A 14,808-nucleotide genomic window follows, 5' to 3' on the forward strand; every position below is an offset into this window, starting at 1 on the left:
GTAGAATCTACAAAAAGGTTCGGGTGTGATGAAGATTTTGGGTCTTGTGTTAGTCTTTGGTAACTACATGAATGGAGGAAATAGGAGTCGAGGCCAAGCTGATGGTTTTACCCTGGACATCCTCCCAAAACTGAAGGATGTGAAGACGAGTGTGAGTAGACAGACTGCTGCATAGATACAATATTAAATTATCACATATCAGTGTATTATAACTTCCATGTAATAATGGGAGCCTATGTGGTTTACATGAGACCTGTAGTACACCGCCTGTAGTATGCTGCCTCTACCACACTGCACACACTTGACACAGTAGTCTACCATGGTGCACTATGGTTCATTACTAATGCCAAGTCACGTACTCATCACTGTCGTCTTTGACACAACTGGTTTTAGCTCTTTAGGTCTGCGTAGATGGTTCCACTGGCACATTTTTATTTATAAAGCTAGTAACGGTAATTTACCCAGCTATCTTACTTGTCTGTTGACCTGGAATCATTCCATTTACAATCACCACTCCGTTAACACTCTGGTTCTAAATATCCCATATATAACAACTGAATTTGGTAAGACTGCTTTTAGTTATGCTGCTCCTTGGTGTTGGAATTTGCTCCAAAAAGTTTTGAAGCTTGCTGTTTTTATCCCACTTAAACGATCCCACTTAAACGATCCAAATGTGAACAGTGCACATGTTTCCAATTACCCCTTTATGTCATTCTTAAATTGTTTTTACATGTACTGTAAATCTGTTTTGTTTGTTGTGACACTGGCTTGTGTCGCTGTTTTTTTTTGGTCTGTCTAGTCCTGATGTCTTTCTTCTATGCTATTCTGTCCTTATTAGTCTGTCTTGTCATCAATGTTTCTGTGTAACTTGTGTATGTTGCCCCAGGGCTCCCTTGTAAAAGAGATTTGAATATATCAATGGGACATCACCTGGTAAAATAAAGGATACAAAAAATATATATACTGACCATGTCAGTTTTATAGTATGTAAATGTTTTTAAATGTAACATTTCAAAATGACAAATACAGATAGTCAAAATGTAGATACATTACTAGACCTACAGTCAAATAACTTATGATTTCAGATATACACAGGAGAGGGCATGTGAACAATGTATTTTTTAATTTATGAAATCTTTATACTAGGGCTGTCAAAAAATACGTTCATTTTGATTAATTAGTGAAATAAAAAAAGTCCATAGAAATAGTCCATAGCTGTACAGTAGCCTTGTACACGAGTTCTCAAACTTTTACTTTTGAAGAACCAGCTCAATAAGGTGTTCCAGAGAGAAGTTGTATGTTCCGTTGCAGACAAATGAACCCATAACACCGTGGACGACAATTCCTATGTAAACATAGTCTGGTGCAAATACTAACCCTTGCCTACAAAGTAGTCTCCGGTTCTGCTCCCACCTACTTGAATGCCCTCATACAGACCGCTGCGCTCCTCAGACGAACAACGTCTAGCTCTACCACCGGTACGCTCAGGTCAATCCAAACTTTTCTCATCTGTTCCTCGTTGGTGGAACACACTGCCAGTTCCTACAAGGGCAGGGACATCCCTCTCCATTTTCAAAAAACTCCTGAAGACCCAGCTCTTTAGAGAACATCTCTCATAGCACCACTTACAACAAGTCTTGCTGATCCTAGCACTCACCAGCCGTCTTGAACTGACACGTAACTGTTAAAAACAGCACTCACTGATGCACTTATTCTTACTGTACTCTACCGTTTTTTTTAAATTGTCCTAAAATTGTTGAGAATTGCTTTAAAACTTAAACTGTTAACCATGTTGTTAGTCGCTTTGGCTAAAAATGCGTCAGCCAAATGTAATGTAATGTAATGCAAATAACTCAAGTTGTTACATTGTAGGCTATTTGTGGAGGGTTCTTTATTTGGAAAGTGAAATCTGCATTTTTCTCTCGAGTTAAACTTGTGCGTGTCGGGCTATGTAGGCATACTGGTGTTGTGTTGTGGCTATGTTGTAAGAATGTAACTTAATATAACAAGACTTTTGCCTTAATATAATGAGCTAACTGCACCACATGGAGTTTACGAAATGGAAACAAAAGGGAAAGGCATTTGAGATGCCCATTTAAATTGTAGTCTGAACTCTTGCGTGTTTAAAATCAGGATACCCTAGCAACACCCTAGCAACACCCTAGCAACCACCTCAATTACCCTACCAACATCCTAGTAACCACTGTGCATGCACTTTTATTTCTTTCAGAAAATACATCTCTAATTTGTAAAATAACTTATTTACAATCTATTGCAATTTACTTGCTCTAAATAAATGGCTGAGTTGAACATGTGATTATGAAAAATGTAGCCTAGACACCAAATGAGGATGCAATATTACTGATGATGATAAAAAGAAGCAGGAAACTGAAGAGAAAGAGGAGTTGTATCCCATACATTGTGTGATTGTTTAGTAGTGTGGATTGTGTTTTAAATTAATCAAATGTCTCCCTCCTATTTAGGACAATAAAGGAAGTCTCTTATCTTATATTGTGGCCTACTACGTGAGGCACCTTGATGAGGTATGCTGCTAATTTCTACTCTGCATAGGTCTCTATATCACTTGTGTTATGTGGTCAGATATCCTATAAAAATGCACAGTTTAACAGGTTGATGCCGCTGAGTATATTGCTACAATAAATTAGTTACCAAGCCAGTGAGCTTTAATTCGTGCCAATGATGTTGCCAACTGTATGGCTGTGCAGTATCAGGTGACTTATACAGTAGCTACACAGCTTTTCAAACACTGCTTTATTGCTGTGTTAAATGTGCGGCATCTAATATTAAATGAATGGCTCTTGTCAGATCAGAAGAGATTGTGCAGATATTGGCTAATTTCTGATAATCTCTTTGACAGGCATATTGTTGTAGTCAGAGATACTCTACTTGATCATGTATGTCAATAAAGTTGTTGAAGATTACATACTGTGCATACTTGTTTTGATAAAGAACTGTTTGCACCTACCTCCTGCTGCCAGAGTTGTAAACTTAGTTTAGTTGTAAACTTAGGCTTAGTTTTCACTTCAAGTGCTACATGATCGAACATCATTGGATTGATATGAAATAATAAAAAAAGTCTCTCTCCTTAGCAAAATCCAACTACCCAAAGCTTTCAAAGCATTATTTTGATGTCTTTGGTACTCTAATGATTGCATGTGTGTTTTTGGGTTTCAGGATGCCAACAAGGACACACGCACATATCCTATTCCCGAGCCTCAGGATCTTTTTCAGTCCTCCCAGATGAAATTTGAAGACTTTAAAAGGGATCTCTCCAAGTTAAGAAAAGACTTTGTTGGTAATGAAAACATTTTTGTATCAACAGTTTACTTATTTGATTGGGGTTTGCATTTACACATTTTTTTTCGTCAGCATCATCAACAATGCTGTACCTCCATATTCGGGTCTACGGCCCACGGGAACCCAGATTCTAGTCTGGGTCATTTCCTGATCCCACCTCATCTCTCTCTCCCACTTGCTTCCTGTCACACTCTCCACTGTCCTGTCAGATTAAAGGATTTAAAAGCCCCCAATTAAAGTGTATCCTTGTTCTTTTGCTAATAGTAGTAGGCCTAAAATCTTTCACATGGAAAAGAGTCTTAGATTCCAACCCTGTTCTATGTGTTTTTTAGCATGTACAACACAGATGGAATCAGTGTGCAAAATATCTTCAGAAGAACACCTACAACCCTTCAAGAACAACATGGAGGACTTCCTACTCAAAGGTGAGTTTGTGTCTGAGCATCTGTCAATGCTCACTTCACTCTCCCAGCACAGCATTAAAAGTTGTATAGCTTTGGTGCTCTACAACAATACTTATTACACGGCTCTTTATAATGCTGAAGAATACTCTATTCACTTGAATGGGCCTTCCCAACGTTCTGTGGTCTGCTATTTCTCGATAACAGACCGTTGCTAAATATAACAGTCCGCTGTCAAGGAAAATGGGTTTTGTGCTTCTAATTCACGTCTTTCATATCACTACGCAAGTACTGGAACTTCATTCAAAAGTGAAAGCAGACGGTTGATCAGCTTCTAAAGAATGTTTGATTCAAGTTCAGCGTTTGCTGTTGCAAACTATTTGTTTCTCAGCAAAAGCCACGATGAAACGGTATCAAATAGGCTATAGCCTAGGCCAGCGGTCCCCAACCACCGGGTTGACACCTGCAGAGATTTCTTACAGAAAAAAAGTCACCGTCAGCTGCACATGATGAGGACTGGGTGTCAAAACCCGCTTACCTGTGTGACATATTCGGGTTGCTTAATGACCTCAACCTGTCACTTCAGGGGAGAATGACGACTGTCTTTAAACTGGCAGATAAAGTAGCTGAATTTAAAGCCAAGCTTGATGTGTGGGGACGACGAGTGGACCGGGGTGTATTTGATATGTTCCAAACAGTAGTTTTGGGAGAGACTGAGACTGAGGCAGGGCCCTTTCTCTCGCAGCTGGTGCGCGATCACCTTGTTGCACTTTCAAATGAGTTTGAGCGTTACTTCCCATCCTCCAAAGATCCACGGCAAACCAATGAGTGGGTCCGCAACCCATTTGTCAATATTGAATAGTCCTAACTTGTCAGCGCAGGAGGAGCAATTGATCGAAATTGCAAATGACTGTGGTCTTAAGAGTGTGTATAAGGAAACCTCTCTGGCGGGTTTTTGGATCAAAACCAAAGCAGAATATCCCGAGATAGCCGTAAAAGCGCTGAAAACGTTGCTACCATTTCCCTCCACGTATCTATCGGGTTTTCGGCAATGACTGCAACTAAGACCAAATTGCGCAAACGACTGGACATTTCAAACACACTGAGGGTGTCACTGACTTCCATCACCCCAGATGGAACCTTCTTGTTGCAGGGAAACAAGCACAGGGCTCCCACTGATTATATTCGTAATGCACGTTTAGTTCCCATGTTTTGTTCCCATATTTTAAGCATGTTCACACTTATAGATGTAGCTTCAAGTTGTTCAATATTCATAGTTCATATTGTTCAATTTTCCCTTTTTCAAGTTTTCAAGAGATCGTTACCTTCACTGTTCATAGGCCTACATAACTGGAGCTAGTTCTTTTCAAGTAATGCGCATGCACAACACCGCCGGTCCGTGAAAAAAAAAAGGAAAAAAACCGGTCCATGGTACATAAAAGGTTGGGGACCCCTGGCCTAGGCTATGTAGGCTAAAGAGTCATATCGTGGGGAGTTTATTGTTTCGTTTTGGCAAGTAGCCGTGTAATAAGTGGGATAATGTATAGAACGCCAGTCATTATCGGGAAATAGGTCCCTTCAGGCCGGAACAAGACCCCTCCGCTGTTCGCCCAATATTTCCCGATAAAATCAATCCCCTCTTAGCATCCTCTTAGATTTACTCTCATGGAAATGACATGGTATCAGGGCTGATGATACCATGTAATACTTTCAAAAGTCTCTGAAATTGTTGTGGTGCTTCAAGCTTTTGGCTTTTTCAAGGCATTTTAAACACTTTAAATCAACTTTAACTTAAGTTGACATGGGAAAGCATGGACATAGATATTGTGAGAAATATAACAGCCATATAAATACACTCAATTGTATAGATTTAGCATTTGTTGCATGTAGGCCTGTTATGGTAATGAAACTTAATGTAATCTCACTGACCACTGACAATCATGTTTTTCTTTTCAGCCAAAACTGACTTGGAGGCTCAAGAGATGCAGCTGGCAGAAACTCATAAGATGTAAGGAATGTTATAAAGAATGTTGAAATGTGTACAGAACACAAGGAATATTATGTATGAAGTCATGTGTATAGAACTAGACGGTCATTTTCACATATTTATGGTTTGGTAAAGCAATTTAAGTCACTGGGCCTCATGCAGGAAGCAACATACAAATACTTTATTCTTCTTTTTTACAGTCCACAAATTGTTTGGCCACCTAAATTACATGCAATTTCACCAACATAAAAAATACAGGTCCTGTATAAGGGTGATTCCTCTTTTGGATGCAATTTTCAGACAATTCAAGCTACTGGGGGCTTAGCACCGAAGGTGCAGGACCCCATTGTGTTTCTATTCTTATACTTTCTTTTGCCATGGGAGTCTATGGCAGCCTATAGAACCGTCGGGTGAAAATTTGGCACACTGATTGGGGACAGTCCCATGATTCCTTTCACTAAGTTTCATGTATGCACCTCAAGTGCACTAGCGCCACCAATGGGTCAAAGTTGGCATTACATCCATGCGGTTAATGTTTGAACCGTAGCCCAGATTTTTAGGCCAGAACATTGAGATATATTTGGAATCTTTTGATGATGGCAAGTTCAACGCACCCCATAACATCAATTTCTGCCATATTGGACCTTCCGCCATATTGGATTTAATCGATAGCAAAACTAAATTTTCACAGGTCACTAATTTGGTCCGATTTTCACAAAACTTTGTATAGATGATCTTCAGACCAAGGCTCACAAAAGATAGTTATAGGCGTTTCGATATTCGAAAGCGTTCACCCAGGTTCACACCAGAGTTTGAGGGTTTGGTCTGGTTTGGTCGCTAGCTTTTCCCCAGCTTCTAGCAGTTTATCTGCGTCGAGTGTTTAGGCCTACTCCATAGATATGAAATCAATTCACACACTTAGTCCAGTCTTCTTAAGCCAAAATAGGGGCCAACGTTGAACAAATTGCAACAGAAGCAAACTTAACTGATTTTGTATCCTCAATTTGTCCTGAGCCTTTTCCTGTGTAAGGCGCAGGACAGTGTTTAATGCAAGTTAAAAGAAACAAAACCATATTAATGGTTTAACTGCCCCTATGTATTAACCTCATAGCTGAAGAAATTTTGCAAAGTCAATGTACAGTATAAGCCGCGGCTTATAGTTGGAAAATTATGGTACATTGCATTGTGGACATGCTGAATTGAACGCATATACCACAGAAAAAGGTGTCTTAAAGAGACATAAAAAGTCATTTATCTATGTAAAGCAATAGAAAACAACGAAAAGCATAATAAAATTGATTTGTTAAATATTTATCTAACTTTATCAAAGAACTAGATGTACCGCAGAGCGGTACAAAATATGACCGCCGCCCAGTCCAGCACATGTTTTCCACAAAACTAAGACACGCTGAAAGGCATATATGATTCTAACTGTCTCACTGAATTGCATTATGCACACTCAATTCTCACTGGTATCTGCTAGACAACAAGTATCAAAACATGATTAGTTCATCGATTTCATATGTAATATACATTTTATACAACCCCACCCCCATCTTGCCTGTTCATAATTCTGAGAAATTCTTGAATTGTGTGCATGTGTGCGTGTACATGTTTATGTTTATGTGTGTGTGGGTGTGTGTGTGCGTGCATGTGCTTGTGTGTTTGCCTGTTTATGTGCCTGTGTGTGTGCATGTGCATGCATGCGTATATATGTCTACTGTGTGAGTATGTGTCATACGTAGGATTACTGTGAAAGTATGTGTGTGCGTGTGTATCTGTTTATGCACATGTGTGCATATGGAATGGGTTTACATTACCCCTGGAGGCAAACAAACGCAAAAAATTGGTCATCCTAGGCCCTATGGTTCTCAAGATATTCACAGAAAACTGTGTCTGCCCTACCCTCCTTTCGGGGGGTCCAGTCCAGCGGGGGGGCTACAGATCAAAACGAAAAGCGATGCTTCCATGCTATCCATGTGGGGTTACATGCCCACCAAGTTTCGTGTACCCCGGTCTTTCAGTGTCCCGGGAATCCTTGTTGGTGTACGGTCACTAAATGTACACATAAATGATTTTATTGTAAGGCCCCCCATGAACGAAAGTCCACGAAACTTGGCATGCATTCGGAGGGTGTCATAATGATCCTACACTTTCAATTTCATGCAGTTTTGACCATGTCAGCCAAAGATATTGTGATGAAAACACCTAATGTTTTGCCTATGTTAGGTCACAGATACCTGTGATTACAACACCTCATTTTTACTTTTTTGTGTTTAACTAGGTGGCGCTATACATGAAATGAGTGGTTATGGAATGGGTTGACATGGCCCTTTGAGATCAATATACAAAAAAAAATGGTCCTCCTAAACTCTACGGTTCTCGAGATATTCACAGAAAACTGTGTCTGCCCTACCCTCCTTTCGGGGGGTCCAGTCCAGCGGGGGGGCTACAGATCAAAACGAAAACAGGAGGTTCCATGCTATCCATGTGGGGTTACATGCCCACCAAGTTTCGTGTACCCCGGTCTTACAGTGTCCTTTCGTGTACCCCGGTCTTACAGTATCCTTGACGGAAATTTGGACATGCGAAAAAGAAAAAAAGCTTCGCTGCGCGGCGGTCATAATAAGAGTAAGGAAATCATTGGGACATGGAAATTTGATCCAAAACAGGAATCACCCATAACAGGAAATGTTTTCGACACTACTCTGCCAAAGTACACTGCATTTAATGCAAGCGTGTGTCCATGAACCTTTTCTTCATTTTCCCTTTACATTTGGATACAGCCTCAATAAGCTGGTTAACTTTGCAGTGTGTCCTATTACACATGTACTAAGAATATCCATTATTCCATTATTTATGTACAACATATGTGTTATTACTTCATGGTATAGATATACTGTAACAAGAGTTCTGTAATATAAAGTGTTACCAATACTTGTAAATGGATTCATTTTGGGGAAAAAAAATCTTTTTCAGATTCTTAGATTTAACGGTCTACTTTTTGGTGAAGCCTAAATCTGGGGAAAAGGAGGTATCGCCTAATACCTTCTTCTCAATTTGGCATGAGTTTTCGACTGACTTCAAGAGTCACTGGAAGAAGGAGACCACAGTAATGCTACAGGAAAGGCAAGTTTCCCTCAGTTTTTCTTTTATATCATTTTGTATTATTTTTATGGGTTGGGTTTCATTTCCTACATCAATCAATTGATTAAAGGTACTGTCAGAGATTCTGGATGGTGTCACATCCATTGATGTTTGAACCAAACACCAACAAAACACCAGAGAGTGAACTCACCAGTCCCCTCCCCAAACTCCTGTTCCCCCCTTTCAGTGATTGGCTGGAACAATTTTGTTATGTTTGGGGAGAAGGCTTTGTAGCAGCTAATAATGTAATAACAGCCAATAATGTAATAATCACCAGTAGTGCAATAAGTTTCTCCTTTTTCAATATAATAAAGCTGAAAATGTAATAATGTCACAATATCACAATAATGTGATAACTGATAACATTATTGGCAAAAGGTTATTATATTATGGCTAGGCTAAAGAAATCCTTTTTAACTGGAACCAATAATTTAACACACTTTTATGCAGGGTGTAATTTGTGAAAAAAAAAAAAAAAACAGGGGGGCGGGTGCTTTTGAAATAAAAATGCCATAGTAGCATACTTTCACCTGCAACAATATCCTATTGCCACCTTTGCTACATTTACCTTTAGTTTACCGTTGTGTATGACTTTAAACAGAATGTGTGCTTTAACAGTAAAGCATTGTGCTTCATTCAGCACCATAATCCAGCTCTCAGAACTGTTCTTATTTTGCCTGATGACGATCTGTTGAGATCGAAACGTTGCCATTTTAGAATAAATAAAGTATTTCTTGGAGCCCATATACAGTGTGCAGTGTGCAGACCATCTCCTTCTCTCTCCTCTTCTACCTTTGCGGCCTCCATCGTTTCTGTTTTCATTGTTTAAAAACATTTTATATGATGGCTTTGAAGTGTTAAGTTAGTGCAGGGATTCCCAAACTGTGGTACGTGTATCACCGGTGGTACGGGAGCTTCCACTAGGGGGTACGCGTACTACGCGAGATGAAAAGGGCAATGTCGGAAAGGTGTTAATCTTAAGCCTATGTTCTCTTTGTTCTTTGTGTTTCATAATGTTCTCCACACTGTTTTCGTGTAAGAGCTCATAGACCAGTTGCACATTTTGATTTTGTTATTTGTTATCATGTAGGACGGCTAATTAAACATGATGCCTGGAATGCGTCAATAGGATAGTGGGGGTACGCGTACGAGTTACTGAATTAGCTAAACATTGTTGTTGCAGTAATTGCTGCTTGTGTACGTGAATTATCATTCTCTCTCTCATGTGCAAACTATGTGATAAGTGCGTAGTTCTGCTGCATAAAGTTGAACAAATAAATGTGTTTATTGTACAGACAAATATAAATAGACTAGTGTCATGCAGTTAATTGCCTACAGTGCAGTGAAGAGTTTGGAAGTGTCTGATAAATGAATAAATAAAGGAATAAATGTTATGGTAGGGCATAGGGATGGGCTCTCGATTAAATTTTCTTAGTTGATCGTCGGGAGAATCAGGAACGATCGACTAGCGATTAATCATTAATATTTTTAGGCCTATATTAAAATTAATTATTTAACTTTTTATAAATTTAAAAATGAAAATACAAAAATACTGCAGTGTTTTTTCTCAATGAGATCTTTATTACAAGAAGAATAACTTGTGGTAGTTAAACTGGACGTTCAGTTAGGCTAAACTTGAAGATATTAAGCGCTGCAGTGCTCTAAAGCAGAACCTGCAGCTGGGAGCCGGCGTTCAGATTAAACAGACCCTCGTTTGTTCCAAAATAATAAATTATAAAAAAAGAATCATGTTAAATAATAACTTAACCAAAAACATAATAATACTTAGATCTGACAGGTTTTTGCACAACTATTTACGTCATTTTGAATAGCCACTGCATACCCATGTTTGTTGGCGTGTTGTTGCAAAATCCGCAGAATCATTTTATGCAAGCAAACGGCATACAGGGAGTCTTTATTGTTGATGTGTAAGACATGATAATCATCCAAACATTTTGCATCTTGACCCGTGATTTAGTGTTCCCAAAGCTCTGCTTACCCTACTTAGCCTACTGCCTGTCTCTGACTCTCTCCTGCGTTGTGCTGTGTGGCACTGCACTTACTCGTGCCCGTAGCAAGACACCTGTCAAGTTTGAAATCAATTGGACTAACGGTTCGACAGATATGCAAGCCTACAGTGCTGTGTATGAAGGGGAGTGGAAACAGTAGAGCGGAGAAAGCCACTGTGTGCTCCTTTTACGGATATATTTTGCTTTTCTTATCCAAACAATGTTCCTGCAATTTATAGATAGATGAAGAGGAAGCAGCACAGTGGACAACATTGATATGTCTATCTCCTTTTTGCTGCAAAATATGCGTTTACAAGAGTTTTATAGTATCGCATTCTGTTTTTATTAGCATTTTACACAACATCCCAACTTTTTCTGATTTGGGTGTAATGCTAATGGACACTGTAGCAAAATTGGACACTATCTTTCAATATTGGTTGTACAATGAAGGAGGGCCTTTGGATCACAGGTACAATATGCAGCAGGCGTTGTGGCTGCCACCAGCCAGTTGTTTTTGGTTGTATCCTGTGTTATGTTGTTACACAGTTGTTGGCACAGTCAGGGATTTTGCAGAAAGTCACATTTGTTTGTGATTGTGTTTACATTCATTAGAAGATGCTTGCAAAAAACATACATTACCGGTATATTTTAACCAAGGACCAAACGAAACACACCAGAGAGGTAGCTCACCCCTACCTTCAGCATTCCCAGAGAAATCCCACGCAGGGTTTAGTTTTTGTTTGGGGGCAACCCAGGCTCTGAAAACTGAAAACAGAAACTGTTTTTTTTACAGTGTAATCACGGAATGGGCAGCTAGCAGTCGTTAGGAAATTATTGCTGAATGTGACAAAACATTTTATGGGCTTGAAATCGTGTAAAATCCCTGACTGCGCCTTTAATTAGGCTTGGTTGTAGATCGATCAGCAGCTGTGAGAAGTCCATAACCAATAATAGCACCAGGAATTTAGCCTTTTTTCCTGTACATTACTGAAATTAAACTACTGATTTAATTGCATGTAACAGTAGTTCATACTTTTCAACATTGCTTATACCCCCAAACTGTCTCTAATATATTCCATTTGTATTTTGTTTGAGCAGGTATATTGAGCATATAAGTGTAGCTTAGTATCATGGTATTTCTCTGAACAAAAACATTTTAGGTAAGAAAGCTTGCTTAAGCCCTGAGTACTGCACATTGCCTGCTGTGTGCTGCTTCTGTCAGAAGTTTTTTTTTCTCTCTGAACATGCACCATATGTTTAATATTAGATTATATCTGTCAAATTGGAAGTCATTTAATGTGGAGATAGCTGGTGAAATGACCTAAACCTTTTTCTAACCCTGGTAATATAATGAATACTTAATTGGTACCTTTAGCTTCCAGTGGTTCGATGTGGTTTGCTGATAAGACTGAGTCAACAAATATATTATGTGTTCTCCTAAAAAGAGATGAAATTCTCCTTTTCTACTAATTTGCCGTCTTCACTGGACCATAGCTATCTTTTGCAGATCTGTCTCAAGATGTACCCTCCATATCATGTTTCTCATACATTGTGCATGGCAACCTACCCCAGTGATGACCTCGGCTGAGCCAGACATTTTCCATAAACGTTTTCTTTTGCTTTTGGCATGTTTACTCATTTCTCAAAGTTGATAAGTTGGATAAAGCATGTTCTCTGGATTGGGGCATGTTTTCTGGATTATGTATTCATAGCATTAAAGAGACATACCAGTTCTGCTATTCAGATACTGTTTTGTATCTTTACAATTATCCACTCCTCCAAACTATGACTTAAATTACCACATTGTAGGAATTCCCCTTTTCTCCATCGTCGTCAATGTACTAGACCCATTTCATCCTGATGGGATATCCAATTCGTTGAGAACTGAAAAGGATCATGTTCCAGCTGAAGGGAATATTTTGTATTCATATTTTATGTGAATGGTTTAATGATTCAAGTCTTTATGACTTGAAGACTGTATAGTTCTTATGGTCATTTGTGATTGTGTACCCATGTGTACCCTGTGTGTGTGTCTTTGGTCTGTATCCAGTGTATCCATTGTTTATGCCTTTTGCCCATCACCAAGGTGTGAATGTTTGTAGAACAGCATGTGTCCAAGCCTCTGAAGGACTTCCCAGGAAAGGGGGTAGTTTTAATTAAAAGATAATAGAAGCTGACCAGACCTGATGAAGGCCTAATCCTCATCCTCCCTTTCTATTGCATATTCAAACTGGGTTGGACCTAGAGGTCACTCCTTCTTTGTGTGTAACTTTAAATATGGTCTCTGTTAGTCAGAGAAGTAAGAAGAAAATATTGAGAATCTGGTGAAACCCATGATGGGGTGACACAAACATGTACTTTTCTCCCTTGAGGGGCACTAGGCCCCTCATTGAAAAGAATAAAGCCTGGATTCTGACCTGCATCGTCCTGATTAAGTCTCAAGAGAAATATGGTAGTAAAAATATACTATCACAGCGATACCAGGCCTTCTGTGGACGCATGAGTATTTACCATTAGTTAGTTTAGTCAGTTATACCATTTAGAAGTCACCGTATCATTAAAATGTATTTGAAGCCTTTATGTTAAGGTAAAAGAACTGTGTGTTGCTTTAAATATGTAATATGTTTGTATGTTGTTTATGTTGTCAAAAAAAATTAAGATGCCTTTAGCTTTGCCCTGCTGATGTGTGAAATAAATTGGCTCCTGCTGCATCTATCTGGATTATGTAGAGTGATCATGTAATCTCTTTTTTCAATCTGAGGTTGGCAGCTTTTGTTTTAGTTGAAGGTAAATTAAAGCCTGTATAGTTGTCTGTCTCTCTGAAAAATGTACACAGGGCCTTGGAGAAATTAAGAAAGAAAGTAATTAACTTACACCCGGTCAAAACTAAATCTGGGGAGATCAACAAGTTGTGTCAACCTTTTCTCTCTGCTTTCTACTCGTATGTTTTACTGCGATAAATAAGCATTTGAATGTGTAAGTGTTTGTGTGTGTACAATGTGTTTATTGTAATCAGATCGTGTTTGTTTTCATGTTCTGTAAAATTGACTTGCATCGAAATGTTAACTCTCAGTAGACCAGGTCCTTATCTTAAAAGTTAAAGGAGAAATCCGCTATCCGCTGAGTTTTCACATAGATATCCGTTTCTCGAGGTCACGAGTACCTAGATTGAGTTGCTACAGCCATCAGCTAATGCAGCCAGGCAGCTACAGTGCTACACTCTGGGGACATGCACATGGGAGCTCACAGACTCAAATTGTAGTTACAGCATATTTATTCTACTTCCTCTCATAGTTCTGATCTTTTGGCCTGTGGTTGCTTATGCTGAGGTTTAATATATATATATATATATATATAGCTGGAGGCCTCCCTAGTAATTGTCTGAAGTTGGAAGTTTTAGAATAGTCCATGACTGTGATCTTGTTTGGACCACCACTCTGATTGGGAGGCGGGCCAGGCATGCTAGCAGGGAGGCTAAAACCCCATGGGTGCTACCACATGTCCATTCATATCGCATGTCCATTAAGGAGTCAAGAAGGTTTATTCACTGCAGAGCTGATGGAGATATTCCAATTGATGATTAAAAACATTGAACCCTGCCTAATGTCTCACTCTTGAAACATTGCCGGTAATCATTTTTATGTTCTTTTTCTGCTGGTTAAGACATTCCTTCTACATTCCTTCCATCACTAAGTTTTTCTTGGTTTTCCTTTAGAGTGAAAGCTGCAGAGGAACTGAAAAAGGAACACTTCAAGCAAGTGAAGGAGAAGGCCACTTATAGTGTCAAACCCAAACAAGCTTCTGGAATCGTGAGTCTTTTTCTCATAGCAGTTTTTTTATTTCGTTATTTTTACGCTAATGCAAATTGAATACTAGTTTATTCTGAGACATTGTATTTTCCTGTTTTACTCTGCAGAAAGCCAAACTGGGAATTGGGAAGACTTAA

At 39.1% G+C, this 14,808-nt stretch overlaps 1 protein-coding gene across 1 annotated transcript in view; it reads left to right on the forward strand.

Moving 5' to 3' along the window:
• Nucleotides 1-14,808, forward strand: part of fmn2b (formin 2b) — a 40,847-nt gene extending 26,039 nt beyond the window's left edge. The window contains exons 13-20 of the mRNA XM_076298840.1: nt 5-151; nt 2,484-2,543; nt 3,196-3,316; nt 3,651-3,743; nt 5,676-5,727; nt 8,686-8,835; nt 14,578-14,671; nt 14,779-14,808. Coding sequence (XP_076154955.1) covers nt 5-151; nt 2,484-2,543; nt 3,196-3,316; nt 3,651-3,743; nt 5,676-5,727; nt 8,686-8,835; nt 14,578-14,671; nt 14,779-14,808 — 747 coding nt within the window. The remainder of the gene's footprint in view (nt 1-4; nt 152-2,483; nt 2,544-3,195; nt 3,317-3,650; nt 3,744-5,675; nt 5,728-8,685; nt 8,836-14,577; nt 14,672-14,778) is intronic.

Source organism: Alosa pseudoharengus, unplaced genomic scaffold, assembly GCF_046254945.1.
Source record: "Alosa pseudoharengus isolate Yale_2024_CS ecotype anadromous, Long Island Sound unplaced genomic scaffold, YU_APseudo_1.1 YU_APseudo_1.1_scf_21, whole genome shotgun sequence".
In the NCBI taxonomy this organism is placed as follows: domain Eukaryota; kingdom Metazoa; phylum Chordata; class Actinopteri; order Clupeiformes; family Clupeidae; genus Alosa; species Alosa pseudoharengus.